The sequence below is a fragment of the Rana temporaria genome, chromosome 3 (genome assembly GCF_905171775.1).
Source record: "Rana temporaria chromosome 3, aRanTem1.1, whole genome shotgun sequence".
Classification (NCBI taxonomy): domain Eukaryota; kingdom Metazoa; phylum Chordata; class Amphibia; order Anura; family Ranidae; genus Rana; species Rana temporaria.
Window position 1 is genome coordinate 42,076,698 of NC_053491.1, and position 26,655 is coordinate 42,103,352.

Sequence of the window (26,655 nt, forward strand, 5' to 3'; positions counted from 1 at the left end):
ACTAAATTCCCTAAAACCCTTTACAGCATTGGGGGGGTTGAATAATTTTGAACACAACTGTAAGAGGTCCATACAGTGAACTTGGTGTTGAGTTATTCACTTTACAGTCAACACTGAGGACAAGGGGGCACTCTTTACGTCTAGAGGAAAAGAGATTTCACCTCCAAATACGGAAAGGTTTTTTCACAGTAAGAGCTGTGAAAATGTGGAACAGACTCCCTCCAGAGGTGGTTCTGGCCAGCTCAGTAGATTGCTTTAAGAAAGGCCTGGATTCTTTCCTAAATGTACAGAATATAACTGAGTACTAAGATTTGTAGGTAAAGTTGATCCAGGGTAAATCCGATTGCCTCTCGGGGGATCAGGAAGGAATTTTTTCCCCTGCTGTAGCAAATTGGATCATGCTCTGCTGGGGTTTTTTGCCTTCCTCTGGATCAACTGTGGGTATGGAGTTGGGTGTATAGGATTGTACTGTGTTTTTTATTTTGTTTTTTTATTTTTTGTGGTTGAACTGGATGGACTTGTGTCTTTTTTCAACCTGACTAACTATGTAACTATGTAACTGACAAGCTCTGTTACTGCGTCAAAATATGAACTGAACTTTTAATGGTTTCTTCTCAGCTTTTTATGCAGTACAAGGCATGAAAGGAACAATCAACTCCCCACCCACACATCACACCGTGGGGGGCTTCAATCACATTCTTTGAGCTAATTTCTAAACATTCTAGACATCTCGGCGCCGGGCTATAATTATCAGGGCCTAATCACTGCACATTCCTTCATTAACAGAACTCAAACAAAACACCATCACACAATGATCTCTTCAATCCACATCCCTAGGCAGACGTTCTGTCTCCGCATACAGCTTGACACCTATTCACACCTCTGAGCATCAATAGTCTTAAGACAGTGTTATCACACAATTAAAGGCCTTTCAAGAGCCAGCCTTATTTAACATGTTAACAGTCTTCACAGAGAGATGAGTCATAGAATATTCTTTGCAGGCATTAAGGAATATACTGTAGATCACTGTCCACGCCAAAACAATCCAACATGTGTCCCCCATCTCCTGGCTCAATCTGTGCCCAAAAGTCACTCCTGTTACAAACCCTTTAAATCATTTTTATGTCTCAGTGATAACATTTATTATATCTACAGCTCATGATACAGCAAAGTGAGTATGTTGAAGAAGGGTTAAAATAAAAGTATAAAGAATGTGGAGCACCTAGAGTATTTGACATTTCACAACACACCCTTGCTGTATAGAATAGAAATGATCTTAAAATAAAATTAATAATAATGGCTGTAAATGAAATGCAGATTGTAATGTTCCTTACAATGGTCGTTAGCGAAGAAGTGTCCTCTAATCAGGGTTGCCAATCTCAGGAAGCCAATCTCAAATTTACTGACAAAATATGTACTAACAGGGCCAATTTTTTCTGACATGCCACAAAAAAAATACTAACAACCACATTTTTAAAGACAGTAATAGCAAAATTTCAGCTCAAACGTAAATGTAGCTAGTGTGATTAGCAATGTGCTTAAGGTATACCAAAAGGCATTTAAACATATTTCTCCATTTACATTAAGGTCACGCTAAAATAACCCATCATAGAGTTCCCTCTTACATCTGAGTCTGCAGGGTTCCCTTTACGGTTTGTAGCACTACCCCCAGAGGAGCTGCTGGATTGTTTTGGGTGGCATGTCACCTTGTGTTCCTCCGCCGTCTAGGGGTATTTGGTGAAAGTTGCACTAACGGAATGTCCACAGGTGTTTCTTTCTGTGCTCTTTATTACCCAGCCGGGTAAAAACAATAAAACTTGGTGAAGAATAGAGGTTTAGCAAAAGTGAAGATAGCAGATTCAGGTGTGAGCAATAGGGAAACAGTCCTGCTTCCAACAATACTTTCTTTTTCACCACTCCAGCCTGAGTGGGTGTAGTGCACCTGGACATGCCTCTCTCACAAGCCTGGCAGCCAGAATGTCCCTTTAGAAAAGAAGTCTCTGCCACAGACCCTCCCTATGGTTGAAACAGCAGAGACAATCCTCCTTAGCAGACTTGACACCTGGCTCTCCTTCAGGTAGTTTTAAATTAGGGTAACGACTGACAGGTGGCCAACATCCAGCCTCTCAGTGTCCGGTTCCCCAGGTCCCCGATGGATGGTCAGGCCCCTATTGGAACACCAGCCTCTTTTGGTACTCCTCAGGCAGACTCTAACCGTACAGCTTCCTCCAACAGGACGGACAGCCCAGGACCTCCTTAGGTGGGACCCAGTCGACTACTGAGTCCCCAAGCGGCAGATCAATTGCTCTGGGCCAACATGGTCCTGGAACCAGGATCTCTGAGTTGCACGCGCACCCCGGAAGGCCATTTGCCGGGGCGGCGTGAACTGGCTACCCTAAAGGTGGGCGCCATACGAAGAGAAGACCCAGGCAAATGGCGTCTGTCTCATAAATACCCTCCCCCAGCATGCACAGCAAGGCAAACTCCTCCTGATAGGCTGCTGGGTAAGAGCACACAATCCTTGACTTAACTGCTGCCACCTGCCGACCTGGGGTGTGATCAGCACCCCAGAAAGGACAGAATGAGCCCACAGTACAGCCAAAGCTGAGACAGAGGCCTAAATTTGAACAAATTAACATGGTCAGAGTTACCTAACTCTCTGACCCCCTCTAAATTTAACCTAGCACCGGTTCTGGAAAGTAACCAGGTGCTACAAGTTCAAGGGGGAAATCTGCAGACCATGATGTAAAAAGGAACACTGTAGACTTTGATGTAAAGGAGAACTTTGAGTGCTCTGCTGTAAGGAGAAATACTGCAGACTCTGCTGTAAGGAGGACTCTGGTCACCAGAGCTCCCCCTTTACACAAAAGTCCACATAGCTCCCCTTTATTTCACAGTTCAAAGAGTTCCCCTTTACATCACACACCACAAAGTTCTCCCTTACACCAGAATCCACAAGGTTATGATGTAATGGGGAACACTGTGCACTTTCCGAGGTTTTACAGGACGCGGATTCTAATTGTCGTGCGGTTGACCCAAGAGTGCACTTCGCTGTCCACTGTGCACCACCACTGCTGTGTATCAGCAGCCAGAGCCAGATCCAGAGTGCTGAGGTTGGGGGTGCCAACAGACAGAGTCACCTGGGTGCAGAGCAGAGAGTGGACTAATCACTGTGTGTGACCCGATGATGTGCTGAGTATTGCTGAGTAGCTTTTGTGGGAATTTTTTTTCGATAATGTTTTAATTATTTTTTCCCAAATATATCTCATCACCAATGAAAAAGAGTGAGTATATTAATATTACAAAAAAAGAAGAACAGCACAAAAAAAAAAAACCTGCCCATTAGGGCTTCACAATAAATATAGTACAAATAAGTATCCTGGACTTGCTGTGGGGATTTACCATCTGCTGTTAGAGAGACTGAGCCCTTTAATATTAATTTCGGAGTGAAACAAACCGCACATGTCTAGAAATTGCTCATTGCTTAAGGAACCCCTTGCAACCTCTGGAGGTACACTAGAGTTCCAAGGAACCCTGGATGAGAAAGGCTGATGTATCTCACCATGCTTGCCCCAGTAGAAGAAGCTGGCAGGTGATTGCACTAACTAGTGTCCACTTATTAAAAGACATATTCATTTTAGATGGAGTTGGGCTTTAATGGTATAATCATGATAATTGCAACAGTAATAATACTAATAGTAATAATAACAGATTTTTTTTTCATGATTTCTTCTGAACGTATATTCTGTTTTGTGCAGGGTGCATCGGTTATTAGAATGTTGTCCTCGTTTCTCACTGAAGAGCTTTTTGTAGAAGGACTGGCTGTAAGTATCTCCTGACTTTAATCAATGGTTTATAACATTTAAAGCGGGGGTTCACCCTATAAAATAATTTTTTTTTTTTTTTCTAGCCTAAAATTCGGCATTGTAGCGCGAGCTACAGTATGCCGGTCTTAATTTTTTTATCGCTGTACTCACAGTGTAATCGTACATAGTAGATTCCGGGGAATGGGCGTTCCAATCCAGACGGAAGGTGATTGACGGCCGGCTCTGGCGCGTCACGCCTCTCCGGAAATATCCGAAATAGGCTTGGCTCTTCACGGCGCCTGCGCATAGTCTGTGCGCAGGCGCCGTGAAGAGCCGAGACCTACTCCGGCTGTCTTCGGGGAGCGTGACGTGCCAGAGCCGGCCGTCAATCACCCTCCCTCTTGAAAGGAACGCCCATTACACTGTGAGTACGGCGATAAAAAAATTAAGACCGGCATACTGTAGCTCGCGCTACAATGCCGAATTGTATGGTAAAATGTTGTTCTGCAGGGTGAACCACCGCTTTAAAATCTGTGCTTTTCTAAGGTAAAATGTGTGAAAAGATCACCAGCTTAGCCGCTCAAAACGGGACACCTAACAATTGTACATCTGCATTTTGCTCATAGCCTTAATTGCAACTTTTATAATACAGCCATAAGGAAACATAGACAGGAAAATATCAAGAGAACAATGGGCAGGCAAGTGTTTACCCATCATAGAACATACGTGATTGAGAATTAAGCCTCGTACACAGGAACAGATTTTCCGCAGACAAAGCGTAGGACTTTTGTCCCAAGGGCGTTGGCCAAAAACTTGTCTTGCATACAAACGGCACACAATTAACAGCCAACAAACACAAACGTAGTTACGTACTACGTGAAATTTGAGGTCTTGGGCGAGACCCTTTGGGCACCTTCTGCTAATGTCGTGTTTGGTGAGCATCGATTCCGAGCATGCGTGTTTGTACTTTTGACTTTTGTCTGATGGACTTGTGTACACACAATCGGAAAATCCGACAACTGATCGTTGTCTGCAGAAATTTTTTAAAGCCTGCCATCCAACATTTGTCCGCGGAAAATCCGACAACAATTGTCTGATGGAGCGTACAAACGATCGGATGTCGTCACACAATTCTCGTTGGAAAATCCGATCGTGTACGAGGCTTTAGGCTCCACCATGATTCTGACAATGGCACATACTCAGTATTTTGATTCTTTCTATGCATTGGGGCAATCTATTATTTTTTCACGCACATGTTAAAATCCGAATTTTTTGCTAGAAAATTACATTAAACCCCCAAACATTATATACTGTATATTCTGAAAGCAGAGGCCCTGTAGAATAAAATGGGGGCTGATGCAATTTTGTTATATTACACGATATTTGTGAATTTGTTTATCAAACACAAATTTCAGGAAAAATACACACAAAACACAATACAGTACCCAACTGTTTTGGTAAAAAATAAAAATTATGGGGCTGTGTTGAGTAAATAGATACCAAATATGTCAAGATGTGTGAGCCTGTTATATGGAGACAAACAACTATTTTTTTTATAGGTGAGGCTTTTAAATCCTTTAGGCCGCGTACACACGATCAGTCCATCTGATGAGAACGGTCCGAAGGACCGTTCTCACCGGTTAACCGATGAAGCTGACTGATGGTCTGATATGCCTCCACACCATCGGTTAATAAACCGATCGTGTCAGAACGTGGTGACGTAAAACACAAGGACATGCTGAAAAAAACGAAGTTCAATGCTTCCAAGCATGCGTCGACTTGATTCTGAGCATGCGCAGGTTTTTAACCGATGCTTTTGCATACTAACGATCGGTTTTGACCTATCGGTTAGGCGTCCATCGGTTAAATTTTAAAGCAAGTTCCTATTTTTTTGACCAAAGGATAACTGACCAATGGGGCCCACACACGATCGGTTTGGACCAATGAAACGGTCCTTCATTCCTTTTTTATCGGTTTTGACCGATCGTGTGTATGCGGCCTTACAGGTTGTTATTTGTTGTCAATTGTGAATGATGGCACTAGAATTATTAGGAAGAAAAATAAATCGCGCTGACCCCCTAACCATATGGTGTAAAATAATAAAAAAATGGAAAAATAAAATCACCAAAAATATATATATATACCCCAAACCAGGCTAGTAATAAAACAATAAATAACACCAACTTGTATCAGTTGACATAAATGAATTAATTGTCTTAATTCAAACGTAAATAATCCCGTGAGAAATAAATAGATTAAGAATAATAAAATTGATAATGACCAATAAATATGATTCAAACATTAATAATAAAGAAGATTCCCTAAAAAATAACATCCATAAATAATTGATATTAATGAACAACAGTGCTTAGCGCAAAAACTCTATAAGTTGGTAACTATCGTGTCCAAAAAACGTGATGAATCCTCCACCAATCAGCAGAAATTACTTCTTACCAGCTTGCTATGATCCCCTATGACAGAGGATCACTATGTGCATGTTATCAAGATTCTCACTCCAGAAGAACAGCCAAAACAAATCCAATTCTTTTTTTTTTTTTTTTTTTTTAAACACTTCAGACTCCAACCTCATAGAGTATGCGTTTGTACGCTCATGTTCTGTTAGCCAGCCCTTAGCGTCTCTATTTTTGGTTGCGCATCATTAGTGTGTCTCTTTTTCTTTGTTTGCTTTTCTTGTGCATATATTATATATATATATATATTTTTTTTTCCTTTCTTTTTATATATCCTGTATTCATCATTTAGTTTTAATATAATATGAAAGTTACAATTTTTCCCCTTATCCTTCTCCCTCCCCTCTCCCTTCCCTCCACCCCCCTATCTCACCTAAATAATCTCTGATGCCACCTAATTTCCCTTTCTTTGCCCTTTTTTTTTTCCCCTTTTCCTTTCTTTTTCCTTTCCTTCCCCCTTCTTTCTTTCCTTCTTTCTCCTCCCTTCCCTCTCTTTTTAGGGAGTTATCTTAACTCACCACTCTTAATTTTTCAGCGTAGCTCCAAGATTTCTTAAAGGTCCTCCAGGTGTCCCATTTCTTTACTTGTGCTATATTATTGCCCTCCAGTCCCTCTCTTAGTTCTTCCATTCTATAGGTCTCCTCCACCGAGTCAATCCATTCCCAAATTGAGGGACAGTCCACCTCCTGCCATTTTCTTGGTATTAACCTCTTGGCTGCGTTGAGTAGGTGTGGTACTAAGGTTTTCCTATATTGTTTAATTCCTTCCTCTCCCCCATGGAACAATATCACCCAGGGGTCCATCTTAATTTTCCCCTTTGTAATTTCCTCTATACACCCCAGAATTTTTTTCCAGAATTCCTCGACTTTGGGGCACCTCCACCATAGGTGGGCCATGTTTCCCATGAGGCCACATCCCCTCCAGCAGTCTCCCTTCTGTCCGTCCTTAAATTTAGATAATTTGTCCGGGGTCATATACCACCCAGTGATGCATTTATAGCTCATCTCCGCTGTGCGGCTGTCTACCGCCGAGGAGTGTACCAGAGTCAGCATTTTGTCTATTGTGGCCCTATCTCTTTGTGACCCAAGCTCCCTCTCCCATTTTTCAACGAATGGAGGGATCATCCGCCCGTCCACCTTCAGCAGGATCTTATACAGTTTTGAAATAGTTCCCTTGACCCTCTCAGTTATACACAATTTTTCCAGTTCAGACAACTGCTGCCCTGACCTCACTGGGTGCGGCAGTGTTTGAATAAAATGGTCTAGCTGCTGATACCTCCATTCGTTGATTTCTATAAGGTTTTTTTTCCCCTTTAATTCTTGTAGTGTTAGTAAGTGCCCATCTTTGATTACATCTCTTAATTGCATAGTGTCCTTTTTTATCCAATTTCCTCCAATCTGTGTTTTACCTGGTGCAAAGTAATCATTGTTTTTTAAAGCTAATAATGGTGAATTATATTCCTTTTCCGTTTTTTTATATATAGTGTCCCAAATTTTTAGTGCGTTTTTTGTTATCTCGTGTGTATTCTTATCAAGTGCCCTAAATTGGGGCGGGTTCCATATTATCTTATCCAGCCTTGTCTTCGACAATTCATTTTCAATGCTAACCCATCTTTTTTCTTTGCTGGCTCTGGACCACTCCACCACCCTCGACAGCACCACTGCATCGTAGTATGTTTTAATATCCGGTACTGGTAAGAAAATCTGTGCGCCACGGTTGGACCTACTCAAGGGTAGGACCAAATTAAAACATAATTTACAATCAAAAAATATATATATATACAGCTGCTCCCCAAAATCAGGTGACTGAAGCAATATGGAACATGTGAGGGAGGGGGCGCTATGTCTAACAAATAAGTAAACATATATAAACATAAATAAACATAGTGATAAATGAATAGTAGTCCATAAATGAAAACTTCCAAGTGGTGCTAGTGAAAAATAAAATAAAAATTATAAGTGGTCAAAAAATATAAATAAATGAAAAATTGGTGAAACTCTATATGAATAACAAGTGTTCACAAAAGTCCATAGGAAATAATATATCCTTAAAGTGAAATCTGTGCCTGGAGAAAAAACAGTTGCGTTCCAGCTCTCCCAACAGGACCCGGAAGTAGCGTGCGTCAGTATGCCAGTATGCGCCTCTAGAGGCGCATACTGGTTACGCTGACGCACGCTACTTCCGGGTCCTGTTGGGAGAGCTGGAACGCACGCCACCTACAGATACACACGCGGACCCGCTCTTTGCCACATTCGATACAATCGATACACGCGCAGTAGCCTCAGTGCCGGGACTTTGGCACTTTACCAAGTAAGAGGCCATTTGGCTGTCCTGTCATTTTTATTACTTTTTAAATAAAAGGATAATATACTATTGCGATCTTTCTTTTGTATTTTGGATGGGATGTGAGATCTGCCACTTGTCTTACTGTTGATCGGGATGTCCTTGCCTATTCAGTCTTTACCTGCTCATTCCATGGTTACTATTGTGTAACAAAGCTGATTTGACCTCTTTTTAATAAAGGGTCCACTCAAGTTGGTAAGGAGCCAATCTATTTATTCACGTCGGGTGAACGTTATTCTTTTGGTGGAGGCTTCAACTGTTTTTTCTCCAGGCACAGATTTCACTTTAAGGATATATTATTTCCTATGGACTTTTGTGAACACTTGTTATTCATATAGAGTTTCACCAATTTTTCATTTATTTATATTTTTTGACCACTTATAATTTTTATTTTATTTTTCACTAGCACCACTTGGAAGTTTTCATTTATGGACTACTATTCATTTATCACTATGTTTATTTATGTTTATATATGTTTACTTATTTGTTAGACATAGCGCCCCCTCCCTCACATGTTCAATATCCGGTACTGCTAATCCCCCCTTATTTTTTGGTTGTCTTAGGGTCTGGAAAGAAATTCTGTGTTTCCTGTCCCTCCAGATAAAATTCATAATCTGTTTCTTAAGAGCTGAGAAGAGTATTCCAGGCAAACTTATAGGTATCATCTGAAACCTGTAGGTAATTTTTGGAAGTATAATCATTTTACAGTAGTTATTTCGCCCTATCCAAGATATTGGCCTATTTTTTACCTTTCCTATTTCTTTCCTGATATCATTTAGTCGGGAAATAAAGTTTACATTTTTTTAATTGATTTTGCTAGAAAGATGCCCAGATACTTAAGTTCTTTTACCCAAGAGAATCGATGTTCCATTCTAAGGTCCCTTTCGTCTTGCCTGTTTGTATTAATGCTCAGGATCTCGGTTTTAGCCACATTGATTTTAAAATTTGATATTTCTCCGTACTGCGTACATAAGTCCAAAAACTTTGGAATTGAGGTTTTGGGATTTGTCAAGTAGAAGAGGACGTCATCTGCGAACGCAGAGTGCTTATGTTCGTCCTCCCCTATTTGAACTCCTCCGATATCCGGACAATTACGTACCCTGGCCAGCAGGGGTTCAAAGGAGAGTACGAATAAGAGAGGCGACAGAGGACACCCCTGCCTTGTTCCATTTTTCATTATCAATGCTTGGGATAGGCTACCATTTATTTTTATTTTTGCCCTGGGCTCCTGATAGAGCGCCGCTATCCACTCCCTCATCCTTTGTCCGAATCCCATTTCCTCCAAGGTACATAGCATGAGTCCCCAGTCTACCCTGTCAAATGCCTTTTCTGCATCTATAGACGGGAGTAGACCTGGGGACCCAGTCGCTTTCATTTTTTGTATTATCAGTAGAGCTCTAACTCCATTATCCCTCCCCTCTCTTCCTTGGATGAACCCTGTCTGGTCTGGGTCTACCAGATTTATCATTTCCTTTTTGACTCTCTCGGCCAGGACCTTTGCGAACAGTTTTATATCATTGTTCAGCAAAGATATTGGTCTATACCCTGCGCAGTCCCCCCAATCCTTGCCCTCCTTAGGGATAACCGTAATAATTGCCTCTGAGGCTTCTCTACTTAAGTCAAAATCTTTCCCCAATCCATTAAAATATTGGCATAATTTTGGAATAAGGATCTCCTTGCATTTTTTATAATAGAGTATGGAAAAGCCGTCGGGGCCTGAACTTTTACCTAAAGCTGAGCCGGCAAGAGCCAGCTCGATCTCCTTTTCCGTTATTGGCCTATCCATCGCTGATGCATCGTTTCTACTTATTTTGGGCAAACCTGCTTCCTTCAGGAATTTTACAATTTTATTTATTTTTTCCCCTTTCTGTCCGTTCTTTTGTTCCACTGCATACAGTTTCTCGTAGTATACTCTGAAGGATTCTGCTATATCTTCTGTTGTATGCATCACTTCTCCTTTTCCGTTTTTAATTTTATCTATATAATTTTTTTATTTCTTTTTCTGCACCATCCTTGCTAGATGTTTATTTGTTTTATTCCCCCACAAGTATCTTTCCCTGGCTATTAAGTTAAAATCCCTTCTGGTTTCTTGGTCCAGAAGTTCTTTTAGTTCGTTTCGTTTATTAACCAGGTTCATGTACAGGTCTCGTTGCTTTCCCATTTTCTTATGTTTTTGTTCTAGCGAGGAGATCTCGTCTATCAATTTTTCTTTTTTACGACTTTTTTCTTTTTTTTTTCCTTGCTCCCTCCGAGATCAGGATCCCTCTTATCACTACTTTGTGTGCGTCCCACAATGTTGCTACTGAAACTTCATCTGACTCGTTTAGCCTGAAATACTCTTCCAGCTCCTTTTTGACCCTTGTTAGACTGGTCTCATCTATCAGCAGATGTTCATTTAACCTCCAATTTTGGAATGACCTCTGGTTTCCTGGCATATCTATTGAGATGCTAACCGGGGCATGGTCAGAAATCGTCATGGTTTCTATTTTTGTCTCAACCACTATATCCAATGTTCTATGATCCACCAATATATGGTCAATCCTCGAATAGGTCCCATGCACCGGGGAGTAAAAAGTATAATCACGTTGGTCTGGGTTGAAAACTCTCCACACATCGATCAGTTGGCTCCTGTATATGGTATCCTTTAGCTTTCTTAACTGTACACTTTGTACGCCCGGTGTCTGGGACGTCTTATCTATTTTTGGGTTCATGCATAAATTAAAGTCTCCACCCATGATTATTCTCCCCCTCCTAAAGTCTGTTAGTTTCCCCAATATTCCCAAAAGAAATTATCGGTAGAACGTTTGGGGCATATATGTTTACTAGGGTACACTCCATCTCTTCCAATTTTCCCCTTAAAAAGAGGAATCTCCCGTCCGGATCTGTCAGTCTCTCAGTTAATTTGAACCGAATCTTTTTAGAGATTCCAATTGCTGTTTTGGAGATAGTGTCTCCATAGTACCAGATGGGGAAATCTGGGGCATATAGTCTAACATTTGATCCTAAAGTAATATGGGTTTCCTGTAAAAAAGCAATATCTGCTTTATATCTTTTCAACTCCTTAAGCACCTTGTGTCTCTGAATCGGGCTGTTAAGACCTTTCACATTATATGATAGACATTTAATTAGTGGCATCTTTGATTTTCCCCCTACTCTTTCTTCTGATTATTTCGGTGAGATAGGCCCTTAACCCCTCCCTCCCGTCTCCTCCCTCCCCCCACCCTCCTCCTGTCCCCTCCCCGTCCCTCCCCTCCCCCCTCCCACCCCCCCATTGGCCAATTAATGACCTCTGAACCATTCTCCATGTCTTGGTTCAGAATTCTCTAGGTGGGATTTGGGATTGCCTCCCCCCTCCTCATCGTCTCATGAGGGGGGGGGGGTTGGTGGGGCTTTCCCCTCTACCCCGACTCGAGCCCGAAATCAGCTGCTCTCCTCCCCTTTCTCCACTTCCCCAGTCTCTACTCCCAGCCAGGGAGGTCAGGGACCTGGATGCTTAATTTATTACAAAATTCACTTAAATCTTCAGGGAATCTCAATATCGCAGATCTCCCTTCTTTTGTCCCAATTAAACATGCAGGGAAGCCCCAATTGTACTTGATATTCTGGTCCGTCAACAGTTTTAATAGTGGTTTTAGCAACCGTCTCCTTGCCAGGGTTTCTGGAGCCAGATCAGTAAAAATCTGGAGATCGGACCCTTCAAATACAATCGGGGGTTGTCCCCGCAGCTTCTTCCATATTATTTATTTATCCTCGTATAACCGAAACCTTATTATAACGTCTCTTATTCGCTCATTGGTCCCTCTTTTCTGGTTCCCTACTCGGTGGACCCTTTCGATCCTAATTGGATCTTCTGATGCTTTTCCCAGTAAGGGGTTAAAAATCTTCTGCATTATTTTCCTAAGATCCTCTCCCCTCTCCTCTGGTATTGATCCTATCCTCAGATTTTGTCTCCGATTTCTATTTTCCTGGTCCTCTAATTTATATAGGATCTGTTGTTGTTGTATTTGTTCAATTTGGACCTTTGTTGTATTTGATTCCTGTTCCTGCTTCTCTATTCGTTCTTCCACTGATTCTATTCTAGAAAGCAGTTGACCCAGATCTGTCCGTAGGTTCTGTATTTCACTCTTAATCGCATCTTCCAATCTTAACAGCATCTCTGCCATTTCTCCCTTTGAGGGGGGCTGTGCTTCTGTGCGTTGTTCATCCGTCCTACTACTTTCCGATCCGCTTTCTATAGTCCCTTCTTCTCTTGATTCCATAGATATTTCTCTGGAATTTCCACCCTTGGGTTTTTTGATCTCAGTCTTTTTCTCTCTGTCCACTTGTTGTTGCTTTATACCTCCCTGTGCTCCGGGGGGTCGTGGACTCTCTCCTTTGGTCACAAAAGGTCTGATGGAGCTTGTAGCTGTTGAATTACTTGGAGTTGTCGGGGGTCCCCCTTTTGTTGATCTACTCGTCATTCTGCTCATGGTATTCTCCCTTTTTCTGATTCTCTTCCCCAGCTTGACCCTCTTACCACCGTTATATGACGGTGTTCCGTTGGCAAACGGTTTACAAGACTGTAGATAATGCCAAATGCCAAATCAGCGGGCGACCACACTGTCCGGTTAGAATGGATTTAAGGTATTTAAAGCAGAGCACATGATAACTGGGGTTGCTGAGCTCTTGTAATGGCTTAACCGCCTACTGTGTATTTTCCTTGTTCTTTCTTCCTCTCTCAAAAAAAAGAAAAAAAAAAAGAAAAACACAATGTGGACAGAGAAACAAATAGAGAAGATACACGAGGGAGAGAGAATAATCAGTTATTCCAGGATTTATAAAGAATAATAAATCCATGCATTTTTGCCGGGTTTTCTACTGCGAGTGTACCATTCACTATATAACCATACCATCTCTGCGCCTAGTGATATGGCCCATGGTGTTTGCATATGGCTATATATTATGCCGTCCACTTATTGGTATTAACAGTCCTTTTAGAACTATTTATCAGGCCTCCAATCAATTACTTATGATTATATGATTATATTACGTATGAATCCTGAACTACCGTTCCAGTTAACCGTATAACCGATTTTCTGTTGGAGGACTTTACTTATACAATGTTAGGTAAAAACTCTCACAGTATCCTTAATGGTTTAATTGTTAATTCTCCAGCTGGTAGATGGTAGGTGAAGAGGAAGAGGAAAGAAGGGTTGAGACCGTACATCACAAAGCAATGATTTTAAAAGTTCATTATTTGATGTCTGCTGGATTTTTTATTTATTTTTTTTCCCCCAGGGAACCAGGGCTTTAATGGTAGAGAGGCATATAATCAAAATTCATTTAAAGACCCTGTTTTCCTGTACGCATCTCTGTCATAACACACTCAGAATCTTTTCCATCTGTCTTGATGTCCTTACAGATACCGTACCCACCTCCTATTTACAATGAAATTCAGGTGTCATACCTTGTGGGTCCATAAATTCCAGCTGCGGCTATCCCTCCTTGGGAAGAGAGACAGCTCTTTCTTACCTCTCGGCTTCTGTCCTCCCTCGCTTCCCCGACAGTATACCTCTGATTCAGCCAAGATAGAGGAGAGGGGAGATGTCCGTCCGACCGGATCAGCGTGCTCCTGTAGATTCGGCGTGCGCTCCTCCCTCGCTGCCTGGGTACAGTCTGCTTTCGACCGTCCCGCTTCTCAGTTGCTGCCCTGAGCTAAGTTGTAAGACACCTGGCAAGGTGCCCGGCACAGCTCGTGGCATGGGGATCCCCGCCGCATCATTCTACACTCTCCACGGAGCAACCGAAGTCCGCGCTCCTCTCCAGCCCAGCAATCCCCGGTTCCTCCCTCCTAGAGGCGTGTCACGTCCTCACGTGCACGCCATCCCCCACAACAAATCCAATTCTTAAGCAGTAACTCTCATCCAATGGCGGACATGAATCACCAGCAGATGTACCTGATATATGAAAAATAATAGATGCTCCACATCGTGCATTAAACGTGTAAGAATTTATTAAAAGAGTTTGGTAATACACTTACAATGTTGCAGATCAAAATAGGCCTTAAAGTCTGGTGTGCCAGCCTGTACACAAACACAGACACCCGTCCTACTGGGGAATCGTATGGAGCTTGAGGTGACGTCAGTACGCCACTCTGCCCTACGTCCGTTTCGTAATAACTAACTTCATCCAGGGGCACTCGAATTACTGCTCTCGCCCCATCATGTCCATCATGTGCAGCGATAGCTTACGTGCGTGGTGCAATTGCTGTTTACATACATGTTTAGGACCTACACGTGCCTTTGTATTTGTGTGATTGTGCAGGGGGGTGGGGGTGATTTCAATTTTTTTAATTACTTTTATTTTATTTAAAAAATGTTACTTTTTTTTCTTTAAATGTAACTTTACTGCTATCACAAGGTGGCTACCAAGACCCCTTTGTGATAGCTTTGGGCTGGTGAAGGTACCTTCTTTATGGAGACCATTCATAATTATACCTGTTTATTGATCTTATATTTATCATTCAATTTTTCTTTATTTACTATATATATACTATATACTTTATTTGTGCATCTTATTTTATTTTATGAATATTCTAATATGATACATTATTTGTTATACAATCTATTATTATAAGAAATCATTTATATTTTGCTTTATTAATCTTTATTTACACAAGAAGCTTTCTTGTATATCTCGATTTTATATTTGAACCTTGTTCTTACAATGCTGATGTATTGTAACTCATTGCTGCTTAAAATAAATAATATATTCAAAGTGAAAAAATTTGACTATTGATATAATTTTATAGAATGTGCCATTAAGGTGTGGATAAAATGTGTTCCAACATGATAGTTGCTTTAAATGTCTGTTCATGTCATTTACCTCTACAAATACAAATACTGAAAATGTTGTATTTTGTGTTTTAGAGCTATTTGGAAGCTTTCAAATTTGCCAATACTATATATGCTGACCTATGGGATCACCTGCAGATGGTAATTTAATTAAGTTGCATATTTAAGAACCTAACAATGAATTGTGTATTTTTTCTATATTTTATACATAACACTTAATACCTGTACAGTAGAAGGTTTTATAGGCTATGTATATTAGTGTAGCACTGCCCCCTAGAGGGCCGCTGGATTTTGGGTCCCCCTACTCATGCACAGGCAGGAAATACACATTTTCCACTTGCACCCAAAAACAGAAATCAGTCATTGACTTGTTTTTGTTGTTTTATTGGGGGAATAACAACTTGGATAGGGGTTGTGGGATGTCCCAAAACTGAATTTAATAGATGAGAGGACAAACTTCTCTATATACTTCTTGCAGAAAACAAAAATGGATCCTAGATTGTACTCCTTCCGGAATACAGTAGCTTCAGTCTTGTATACTGGATCAATATCAGCTATCCAAACTGCTGGCAGGAGCTTTATGTCCCCTTAATGAAACTTAACCAAGTCCCAATTTGATAGCAGGAGCTCTATGTCGCCTTGTAGAAAATGCCAGTGCACCTGTCCCGGAGCAAAGGATTTAGGATAGCAAAAACACTGTCCCATGAAAGCTTGCTAACAATTGCATCTGGCAGACTTCTCCCTTGTTGGCCCTGAAGGTGAAAGGTAGAGATATTCATGCTGTCCCTTAAATCCTGCTGCTTGCATAGACTGATATTCAGGCCTCCTGCTGGACAGATCTTTGCTTGCTGGGCAGGATCTCCTGGATGAGACGGTAGGTTAGTGAGGTTCCTCTCTCCTCAGCTCCAGCCTGGAGGCAGAGCCCCCAGCCCGAGGGTCCCCTCACAGGCCTCACAACTCCAGCCTCAACAATCCATCTTCCATCCCCTTCCTGGCCAGGCTCTTCTATGTTCATGAGCCTATCCAACTACCTTGCCATGCCTCCTGTCCAGAGATTGATTTGATTCTTACAAATAAGCAGATCACTGCCCCCTCGCCTCCGCCCACTATCTTCTAGAACCTTCTGGTAGTTTCTAGAACCAGGGGGAGGTGACCTGTAGAGCCCTCCAGCCTAGCCTACATGTGAACCCAACCCATCTACCCAGACGCACTTAAACGACTTTGATTCAGCTAAATTTTCCTACAAACTTTGTACACTAGAGGTTGCTAAATTAGTTTCGGAATGTATCCTAATAGCAAGCATGCTAGTTTGTGAATCTTAAATCTGGGCAGCTTAAATATATTTTCTTGCCAAATTTACTGAACAGCAATGAGATTCAGTATCACAGCTCACATTACTACCATGTATACCATCATAATACATACCAATCACACATCACTGCAAGGCCATCCATACAAATTTCTTCGATGATAATTCTCTAGAACACATGAGCATATGACAGAACAAAACATACACTTGGCATAGCTGAGTACTGTTAGGCTCCAGGACATGTACCCAGAATATGTGTCATGGGGGAGTCGGACCATATAATAGGAAACCATATGAAAGATAGGCTCACCCATTTGCCTTTTGGAGAAGGGATGGATAATCATTTCCCTTTGGGATTAATAACGTATTGTGAATTCAGAATGAAGCCAAAACTTGCATACTACGGCTTTGTGTAAATAGAAAATGTATGTTATGATTGGTCATCAAGCATTATGAGATTTTCATATTCCCTCCAGTAGTTATGCTTTCCAAAGTTGAAGTGCCCACTCACTTCTCCATTTTCTTTCTTATTCTCAATGTTTTTTGTGATGCAACGCCATCTTACTACATTGTACAGTATTAATAACAGAGCCTTATCTTTTCATTTTTAGGCTGTAGATAACCAAAACAACATAACACTTCCTGATTCTGTTAAAAACATCATGGATACCTGGGTCTTGCAGATGGGTTTCCCGGTGGTAACAGTAGACACAGTGTCAGGTTCTTTAGACCAGAAGCATTTCCTTCTAGATCCAGAATCAATCGTCACTCGTCAATCACCATTTAAGTAAGCTGATGTGTTAATACCATAATAGACCGATGCATGAGTAATTATATTTTAAAATAATGAATTATAGGAAATTTTTAGAAGAAGAAAACCCAAGAATTTGAAGAATGCTTCAGGCTAAAAGAAAATCTGTCACATGGGGCTAAACATAGGTGTTGTAGAGTAGGATGAGACACAGCAGAAAAAAAACACATTTACCATAAAATATATGCTGTCATTACCAAGTACTCACCAATGACAGATATGTGAACTTGGTGCCCCTTTGTTTAACCTTTTCCCAGCCAGTAACATTAATTTACCATTGGAATTCCACTGCCGCCTGCACACTGGAGTTTTTGAATTACAGGGCTGGCTTTGTTATTTCAGAAACTAAGTTTGTAGTTAAACTATCCCCCAAGCCACCCCCCCAAGCCACCCTTCGAAAGTGTTAATACACTATATTACCAAAAGTATTGGGATGCCTGCCTTTACACACACATGAACTTTTTTTTGAAAACTGTTTGACAGTTTGCCCTTTTGGTTCAACTTTAAATCCCCCGCCTGCCTTTACACCCACATGAACGCACTTGAACTTTTTTTTGAAAACTTATTGAGTTTGCCCTTTTGGTTCAACTTTAAATCCCCCACCTGTACTCACTTCACTTTATGGCCCAAGTCTTTCAATAATACCAGTTGAAACCGAGAACACCCCACTGCTTGTGCCTGTAGCTTGTAGGAAGGTAATATATTGAGCCAAAGATCAGGCATAGTTATCATTATTAGACAAAGTTTCAGGAAAATCCCCTTACGGTCATAGTGAGCCTCTTGCTGATGTATGCGTTGTGATGTGGTTAAAGTGGATGTAAACCACAATGTAGAGTACAAGATTTCCTATCGTCTGTGCCCAGTCTTGCCACACAGAGTTAATCCAGTGCTGAGCAATCCTCTTTTTTCTTTTTTTAGTGAGATAAACGGACAAACAGGAGAAAACTTTTGTCTGTTCCGCCCCCTTGCTGTGAGTGACAGGTTATTTACATATCTCATGCACTAAGCCTGAGACAGGCATTATTTTTTAATTCCCACCCCCACTCCTTTTCTGAAGTCACGTGGTTACTTTTCTGGATTTTGACTGGATGTTAGTGATCATAGCAGAATTTAGTGTAGGGAATACATAGGAAAAAATGCATTTTGACAAGGGGAGTGTAGAGGAGGGCGGGGAGTCTACTGACATCACGACTCCACCCACCGAGCTCCAGACAACAGATCCACCCACAGAATCTGCAGTTTTTCAGTTCTTATAACAGACGGAGAGGAGACATTAGACAGGTAAGGATACATGCAGGAGACATGTATATCCTTATAGATCAGCACTATGGCAGTAGTTTAGAAAGGATGAGAGTGGGTTTACATCCACTTTAATTCTCTGCAACAATATCTCACTTTTTATTTTGCTCTTTTTCCTTCATTGAAAGAAAATTTGCCCAATCATTTGCTCAACCAATCCCATGTTCTCTTAAGGAGGGTAAGTCTCTTCGTTGGCCAACCAGTGTCTATTTCTTTCATTGGAGGAACATTTTCTCAACCATTGCTCAACCAATCCCATGTTCCCTCAAGGAGGGTTACTCTCTCCATTGGCAAACCAGTTTCTTTTTCCATCATTGGAGGAACATCTTCTCCAATCACAGAATAGTTACACACTATGAAGGAAAGGAGGCAAAAATTGTAATCCCTGTTGTAGGCTGGGTGCACTGGGACCATGTTTTAGAGTAGGTGCTAAACGCACGGTGAGAGGCTTTCCTCTTTACCAATTTTACTACATTATTCTGTGACAATGCTATTGGGCATGTTAAACCACCATACAGTGGAGTAAACTGGAAATCTATGTGTGGACGAGCATCTCTCTCTTTGGTGCTTTGGCATATGTGGCTGCCCAAACCGCCATATAAATAAAAACAATCTGCCACTGATTAGAGGTTCACCTATGTCTCCTAAGTGTGTAACTGTATGATACTATTCTATAAGTGTACCTGCTTACGCATATGTATGGTACGCATATCTAATTTTTAACTTATTACATTTTAAACTCATTTTCTACTACTATTTTGTATTAATTACAGTAGCAACAGTATGTATGGTTTGAACAAGGTAATGTTATTGTTCTCTGACTGGCCCATTTAAGTCATTTATTCAGTTTTGAGGCTGAAAGAGACCTATATCAGTGTTTCTGAACTCCATTCCTCAAGTATCTCCAGCATGTTTTCAAGTTATCTTTCACATATGATTTCATCCAAATTCCTGTCTAAAGAATTGTCATAGCTGTTACATTTAAGAGACATACTGAAAACTTTAACTTTCTTAGTACTTAAGGACTAGAGTTGAGAAATACTAACACCCTACACATTGCTGCCATATGTGCTTAGCACAGCCGTTATCATAGAACTGTTAAATAGGGTATCTCTGATTTCTGTGCTATGCTTGGCATATGGAAATTTTTAGATATAATCATACACTATATTACCAAAAGTATTGGGACATCTGTCTTTATATGCAAATTAACTTTAATAGCATCCCGGTCTTAGTTCGTAGGGTTCAATATTGAGTTGGTCCACCCTTTGCAGATACATCTTCAACTCCTTTGGGCAGGTTGTCCACATAGGCTATAGAAAAATTCAATTGTTGGTTGACTAGTAATAATAATTAATAAATATAATTATTACTAGTCATACAACATTAGAATTCTACTATAGCTTGTAGGCGGAACATTCGACCGGAAAAGTATGATTGAAGTGTCGTACAGTTTCGCTGCTCCGTCGAATCTTCTTTGAACATTCAACAGACAGTCAGACACCATAAGCCTTCAATGACAGATTCAACCTTAATTCGTTCGGATATTCGGACGAATGCAATTTCCAACGAAAAACAAAAAAGACATGTAAAACCGAAGATATATCATAAGGAAAGGGTTTAATGTTCATGGGTCTTGGTGTTCTCACCCAGCATTCACCTTATATTGGAGTATCTAATGGAGGACACGTGGGGGTTGATTTAATAAAACTTGAGAGGGCAGAATCTGGTGTAGCTCTGCATAGAAACCAATTAGCTTCCAGTTTTTTTGTCAAAGCTTAATTGAACAAGCTGAAGTTAGAAGCTGATTGGCAACCATGCAGAGCTGCACCAGATTTTGGACTCTTCGGTTTTAGTAAATCAACCTTTTGGTTTCAATAGGAATATAGGACCAGCTAAAAATCTGACTCTTATGCCCTGTACATACTGTCGGTTCATCTGATGAAAATGAACTGATGGATTTTTTCATCAGATATCCGAAGAAGCTGACTTTCATCAGTCTTGCCTACACACCATTGGTTAAAAATCCGATCGTGTCCAACGCAGTGACGTAAAACACAACGACGTGCTGAGAAAAATTAAGTTCAATGCTTTGGGGAATGTGTCGACTTGATTCTGAGCATGCGCGGATTTTTGACCAATGAATTTCCCCATAGACAATCGTTTTTTTCGGTTTTTTAACCATACGGAAATTTTAAAACAAGTTCTATTTTTTTTCAAGGATGGGAAAAAAACTGATGGGGTCCACACACGATCGGTTCGTCCGATGAAAACGGTCCATCGGTCCGTTTTCATCAGACAAACCGATCGTGTCTAAAGGGTATAAGTCTGTCATGGCCATAAAAAGGGTGGTGGCTATTCCCCCTGAGATCCCAGATAGCAAGGAAAACCCAGCAGATAGTTAAATCATTTTTGGGTGATGTAGACATGAAGTCACTAATCTGATGGGTAAGAATTTGAACCTTTCCATATAAAACTAGTTGTAGTTTATTAAGTATTTAACTGGGTTGTTGTTCCTTATTTTCAGCTATACCTGGAAAGTACCTATTTCATATCTTAAAAGTGGTGGACATAGAGGAAATTTGTGGCTTCAACAGCGTTTAGGTATGTAGTATAGTTTATTTCCTAATTTATGTGGCAAGTACCAATAGAGCTGTGGCAAAATGCAGGTCAACATATAGTGGCAAAAACTGAGGTCTCCCCAGATCTCCCCAAAAGGGGGGGTATGGGAAGGAAGTGTATTTTAGCGTGCAAAAAAAAACAAAAAAGAAAATGTATACAGTCATATAACACAGCAAAGTTAAGTAAAATCAACTATATTTATTTAATATTAATATTCATTGTTAAAATAGAGGTATTAATGTCTAAAAACATTTAGTGAACACTACTGGGCCTATTGTACAGCCAGAGAGTAAACATAAGATGGTGGGATCAATGTGTTTTGCCCAAGATGGGCTTCTTCGGGATCCACTTTGTGTTTACAGCTAAATCTATGCACACCCAATATAGATACAAAGAAAAGTACTGATAGACGGTAAAATCCGGCAGTGAATGATCCTTATGGTGATGATATTTCTTGCAACAGATGTTAGTCCCAATTAGACCAGAGTAGTTTAACTGCAACCATCGGGCAGAGTTCACCCCAAAAAAGGGACTATATCCTCACACACAAGTTCACTAGCTGGATATGCAGAGAAAAGAGATGGTCCAAATATCAAATCAGATAGGAAAGGCAGTCAATGTGCTGGCACTGCGGCTAGGTGTGTGACGGTGGCGGCAGGTCAACATGCCACAAATGCATGATGTACCTCAATGCAACCCATTGGTGTCACTAGGCTCCATTAAAAACAATAGTTTTTTATGCCAATGCATTTAGTCAATGATGGGAACTACATTAATATGTAAGACATTGCATCTATCATGAATTAACCTTTAAGCAGTGTAATGTCAGTTCTCCGAATTTGTATATCAGTGCTGTCATAACGCTGATTTACTTTACATTACAAACTTTAATTTGCATTTCTTCTACATTACAGACAGAAATGATGTATTTAGAGTATCTGGAAATGACTGGATTCTGGTTAACCTTAATGTCACCGGATACTACAGGGTTAACTATGATGACAGAAATTGGGACAGACTCCTCCATCAGCTGAACAATGACATATCAGTAAGTAGATGGTGAGATGTATTACACTCTCACCTGAATCCTGCACAGAGATTTTCCAGCTCACGGAACAACAATCTTAGCACCAGCAGATTGAGAGTGGTTATCATTGGGGCCGGAAACGCTTTACACAAACAAATGGTAGCCATCACCACATGTTTTATCGCACCACTCGCTGCATCCGCTATTGCAATTCTGACCTTTAGGCTACTTTCACACTGGGACAGGTGTCCGTTTTAGCAACGCTTTGCCGTCGTTTTAGCTGTGCCTTTCGGCCACTAGAGGGGCGCTTTTAAACCCCCGCTAGAGGGCAAAGACAGGGTTAAAAGTGACCGTGTTGCGGTTTCAGGTGCTTTGGAAGCGTTGCCCATTCATTTCAATGGGGCGCTGCAAAGATGCAGGTTGCAGGACTTTTTTTCCCGTCCCGCAAGTGCACTGCCCCAGTGTGAAAGCACTTTATTAATTCAAGATTCATGTATTTCTGATTACAGCATTCAGACATTCAGCTTAACATTTCGAAAATATTGTTTTAAAGCGGTTCTCCACCCTAAAGTGGAGTCCCGCTGATCGGAACCCTCCCCCCCTCCGGTGTCACATTTGACACCTTTCAGGGGGAGGGGGGTGCAGATACCTGTCTAAAGACAGGTATTTGCACCCACTTCCGGCCACACGCTACGGGCAAAAAACTAGTTTTTCTGACTTCCCGTCTGTCGCCCGTTGTGTGCTGGGAACACTCGGCTCCCAGCACACAGCGTGTGAGCCAATCAGCGGGCGCAGCGCGACTCGCGCATGCGCCGTAGGGAACCGGGCAGTGAAGCCGCAGCGCTTCACTTCCTGGTTCCCTCAGCGTGGATGGCGGGGGGAGCAGCAGAGAGACGAGCGATCGCTCGTGCTCTGCTGCGATCAGCGCTGGACTCCAGGACAGGTAAGTGTCCTAATATTAAAAGTCAGCAGCTGCAGTATTTGTAGCTGCTGGCTTTTAATATTTTTTCCCCATGGCACATCCGCTTTAATGAAAAAAAAAAGGAAAATGACGCAAACAAATATTTACAGAAAATATATTACTAAACAAACATTAAGCAGCAGTAAAATAAACCGTATTAAAAGTGAAAGGCAAAGATTGCCTGGTCTTTGAATCTTGGGAGTATAATCTGATATATCAGAATCACTGGCTCTCATAAATTAATGTCTTTATACAGCGGTAAGAGAGAGCTGCTGCACTGTAAATGCAACCATCTTTTCTGTTCCCTTTAGGCTAGGTTCACACTTGTGCGGCTCTGTGACCCATGTTTTTCACAGGCATGGCAGCATATTAACTTGAATGGTCTGCTGTGCCCCCTGAAAATGTAGGGAAAAGATCCCTCCTCCTTTTTTGAACATGCGCCCTGCACAGAAACCGCAAGTGCTGTGCGGTTTCCAGTGCATCGGGGTGCCATTAGGATTAATAGTACCCCCATGCATCTTCTAAACTGCAATGCATGTTTGCCTGTGAGAGTTGTGGTGTGATCCCGCAGTAGCAACCACCCACACAAGTTTAAACCTAGCCGAAAAGAGGACCTTTACTAAAATAACAGAACCAAAGGAGGGACTGCAGGGTGTGCTGATGGCAATTATTATAACTAAATTTATATTTCCAAATGACAAGGATTCACAATCTGTCAACCAGTATATTATGACACAGAATGAAATTACGATTTGATAGACACCAAATATGATATGGCTCTTAGGCCTCGTACACACGACCGAGGAACTCGGCGAGCGAAACACATGGTTTTCCTCGTCGAGTTCCTTGTTAGGCTGTCGAGGAACTCGACAAGCCAATTTTCTCCATTCCCGTCGAGGAAAAAGAGAACATGCTCTCTTTTTGGCTCGTCGAGTTCCTCGACAGTTTCCTCGCTGAAAAATGTACACAAGACCGGTTTCCTCTGCAAAAAAAATCTCCCACCAAGTTTCTTGATGGATTCTGCCGAGGAAACCGGTCGTGTGTACGAGGCCTGAGGATTGTTTGGTGTCTAACTGATTGGGATCTTCTCATAATTCATTGTATTCTCTTTTTGGATATAACTCCTTTTACAGTAATATAAAAAACATTCCCTCAATGGAATATGAACCAAAAAATCAGAACAGGGTGTGTATACTGCTCTGCTAGACTATTTACAACATGGTAATTTTATGACAGGGACTAATTAGAAATTATTAGAGGATTCTGCTAAAAATTCAACGACCTGCCAGAATTCCATCTAATAGATCTGCTTTGTGTCAATGTGTAAACTGGACTGTTTTCCTTTCCTAGTGTGTAACTTTATGGCTGCCTAGATCAGATATTAAATGTAATTCTAACCGTTCTGTTACCAACTTGCAAATTTTGGGTGGTAGAACTGTGTGCAGTATGACTTCCCCATTCTTTCTGCACCATTTGGGGTTGTCAGAACTCAATATTTTCACAGATGGTAGCCCTATTGTGGTAGCCACAATCAGGGCTGCTGTCAGAAATCACAGGGGCCATGTACAGCCTACCTGACAGGACCCTCCTCCTTTTTTTTTCTTTTACATTCTTTTAACAGCCTTGATGGGGGGCCTTTGACGACATATCAGGGGTCTAAACAGACCCCTGATGTCTCACATCATTTGAGACAGAGAAAGTGACCCAGGACAGAGATTCCCCAGCTTCTTTCTCTGCAGCCTGAGGCCCCGTACACACGTCCGAGAAACTCGACAAGCAAAACACATCGTTTTGCTCGTCGAGTTCCTTGTGAAGCCGACGAGGATCTTGGCAAAACAAGTTTCCTCATTGACTAACGAGGAAATAGAGAACATGTTCTCTATTTGGCCCGACGAGATCCTCGTCGGTTTCCTCGGCCGAAAGTGTACACATGTCTCTAAGCAGAGAAAATAATTACATTTTCTGTGCATGTATAGTTTAATGAAGGAGAAGTCTTTTATCCAATTTTTTTCTTTGCAGGCAATACCTCTCATCAACCGTGCTCAGATCATCAATGATGCCTTTAATTTAGCCAGGTCAGTATTTAAGTTTTAATATTTGCATTGAATGTTCTGTGCTTAAGGTTATCATCCACCCTGGCATTTCGATTCCCATGTTTGCCAAGGAGACACCAATCCAATTTTTCCATTCCATTGGCTGTCCTTGTTTTAGTAGTTGCAGATGCTACTGTGAGTAATGGGATAATATTACCCAACAATGTAGACCCTCCTTAGTTTTTTATATGCATGAAATCAGTAGAGAGAAAGATACATTGGGGACATTTATCAATGTTGTCCCATGGCGAGGCAATACTAAACAGGAACAACGAGACAGATTTACTACAAGGTCACTAATTTTAAAGTGGCACTGTGACAGAATGAAACCTGACTTTGGCCATTTCCTAACTGTGCATCTGATTAGTTAAAATCTGCCCCATCTACAGTGATACATCTGTCCCTGAGCTTGCAACTTTGTCACAGTTGGCTTGCAGTGATTACAGGTGCAAAGGTTGCAAATTTACAAAAAAAACTTTCACAAAGACTTTGCTAAAAGAAAAGAATAACTGTGTTGCTAATTTACTTGATAAATACCCCACACTCAGAGCATCATTGTGTCATTATAGTTAGGGCCCTAGCACACAAGCATTTCGATCAGAACCACCTGTTTTTCTGGCAAATCTGAACAGAAGCATGTTAGTCTGTGTCCTTTTCCATTTTTTTAAACTAAATGTGATGTATCAAAGTAAAATCCTATACACACTATGAGAAAATCGGGCGAACGATCATCCGGTTTTCCTTGATGTTTCACAGCAAGACGGAACTGAGGATAGAAATAACATACAGAAATTCTCGCACGCCAAAGGTTTTTTATTTGTTATTTGTTGTTTCTGATCATGTGCAACCATTCGTATCTACTACTTCTCGTACGAAAATCGCACACTTTAACCAGTTCCCGACCCCCGCATGTACATATACGTCCACAATATGGCACGTACAGGCACATGGGCGTACACGTACGTCCTTGCCTATTAGCGGGTGGGGGGTCCGATCGGGACCCCCCCGCTACATGCGGAGGTCGGGTCCGCTCGGGGAGCGATCCGGGACCACGGCGCGGCTATTTGTTTATAGCCGCTC

The 26,655-nt window shown here is 41.3% G+C and overlaps 1 protein-coding gene across 1 annotated transcript in view; it reads left to right on the forward strand.

The window, feature by feature from the left end:
* The window catches only part of LOC120931218 (alanyl aminopeptidase, membrane), a 121,602-nt gene that overhangs the window by 68,634 nt on the left and 26,313 nt on the right, over nt 1–26,655 (forward strand). The window contains exons 9-14 of the mRNA XM_040342453.1: nt 3,759–3,824; nt 15,529–15,594; nt 17,374–17,549; nt 21,400–21,476; nt 22,409–22,542; nt 25,502–25,557. Of these exons, the coding sequence (XP_040198387.1) occupies nt 3,759–3,824; nt 15,529–15,594; nt 17,374–17,549; nt 21,400–21,476; nt 22,409–22,542; nt 25,502–25,557 (575 nt within the window). The remainder of the gene's footprint in view (nt 1–3,758; nt 3,825–15,528; nt 15,595–17,373; nt 17,550–21,399; nt 21,477–22,408; nt 22,543–25,501; nt 25,558–26,655) is intronic.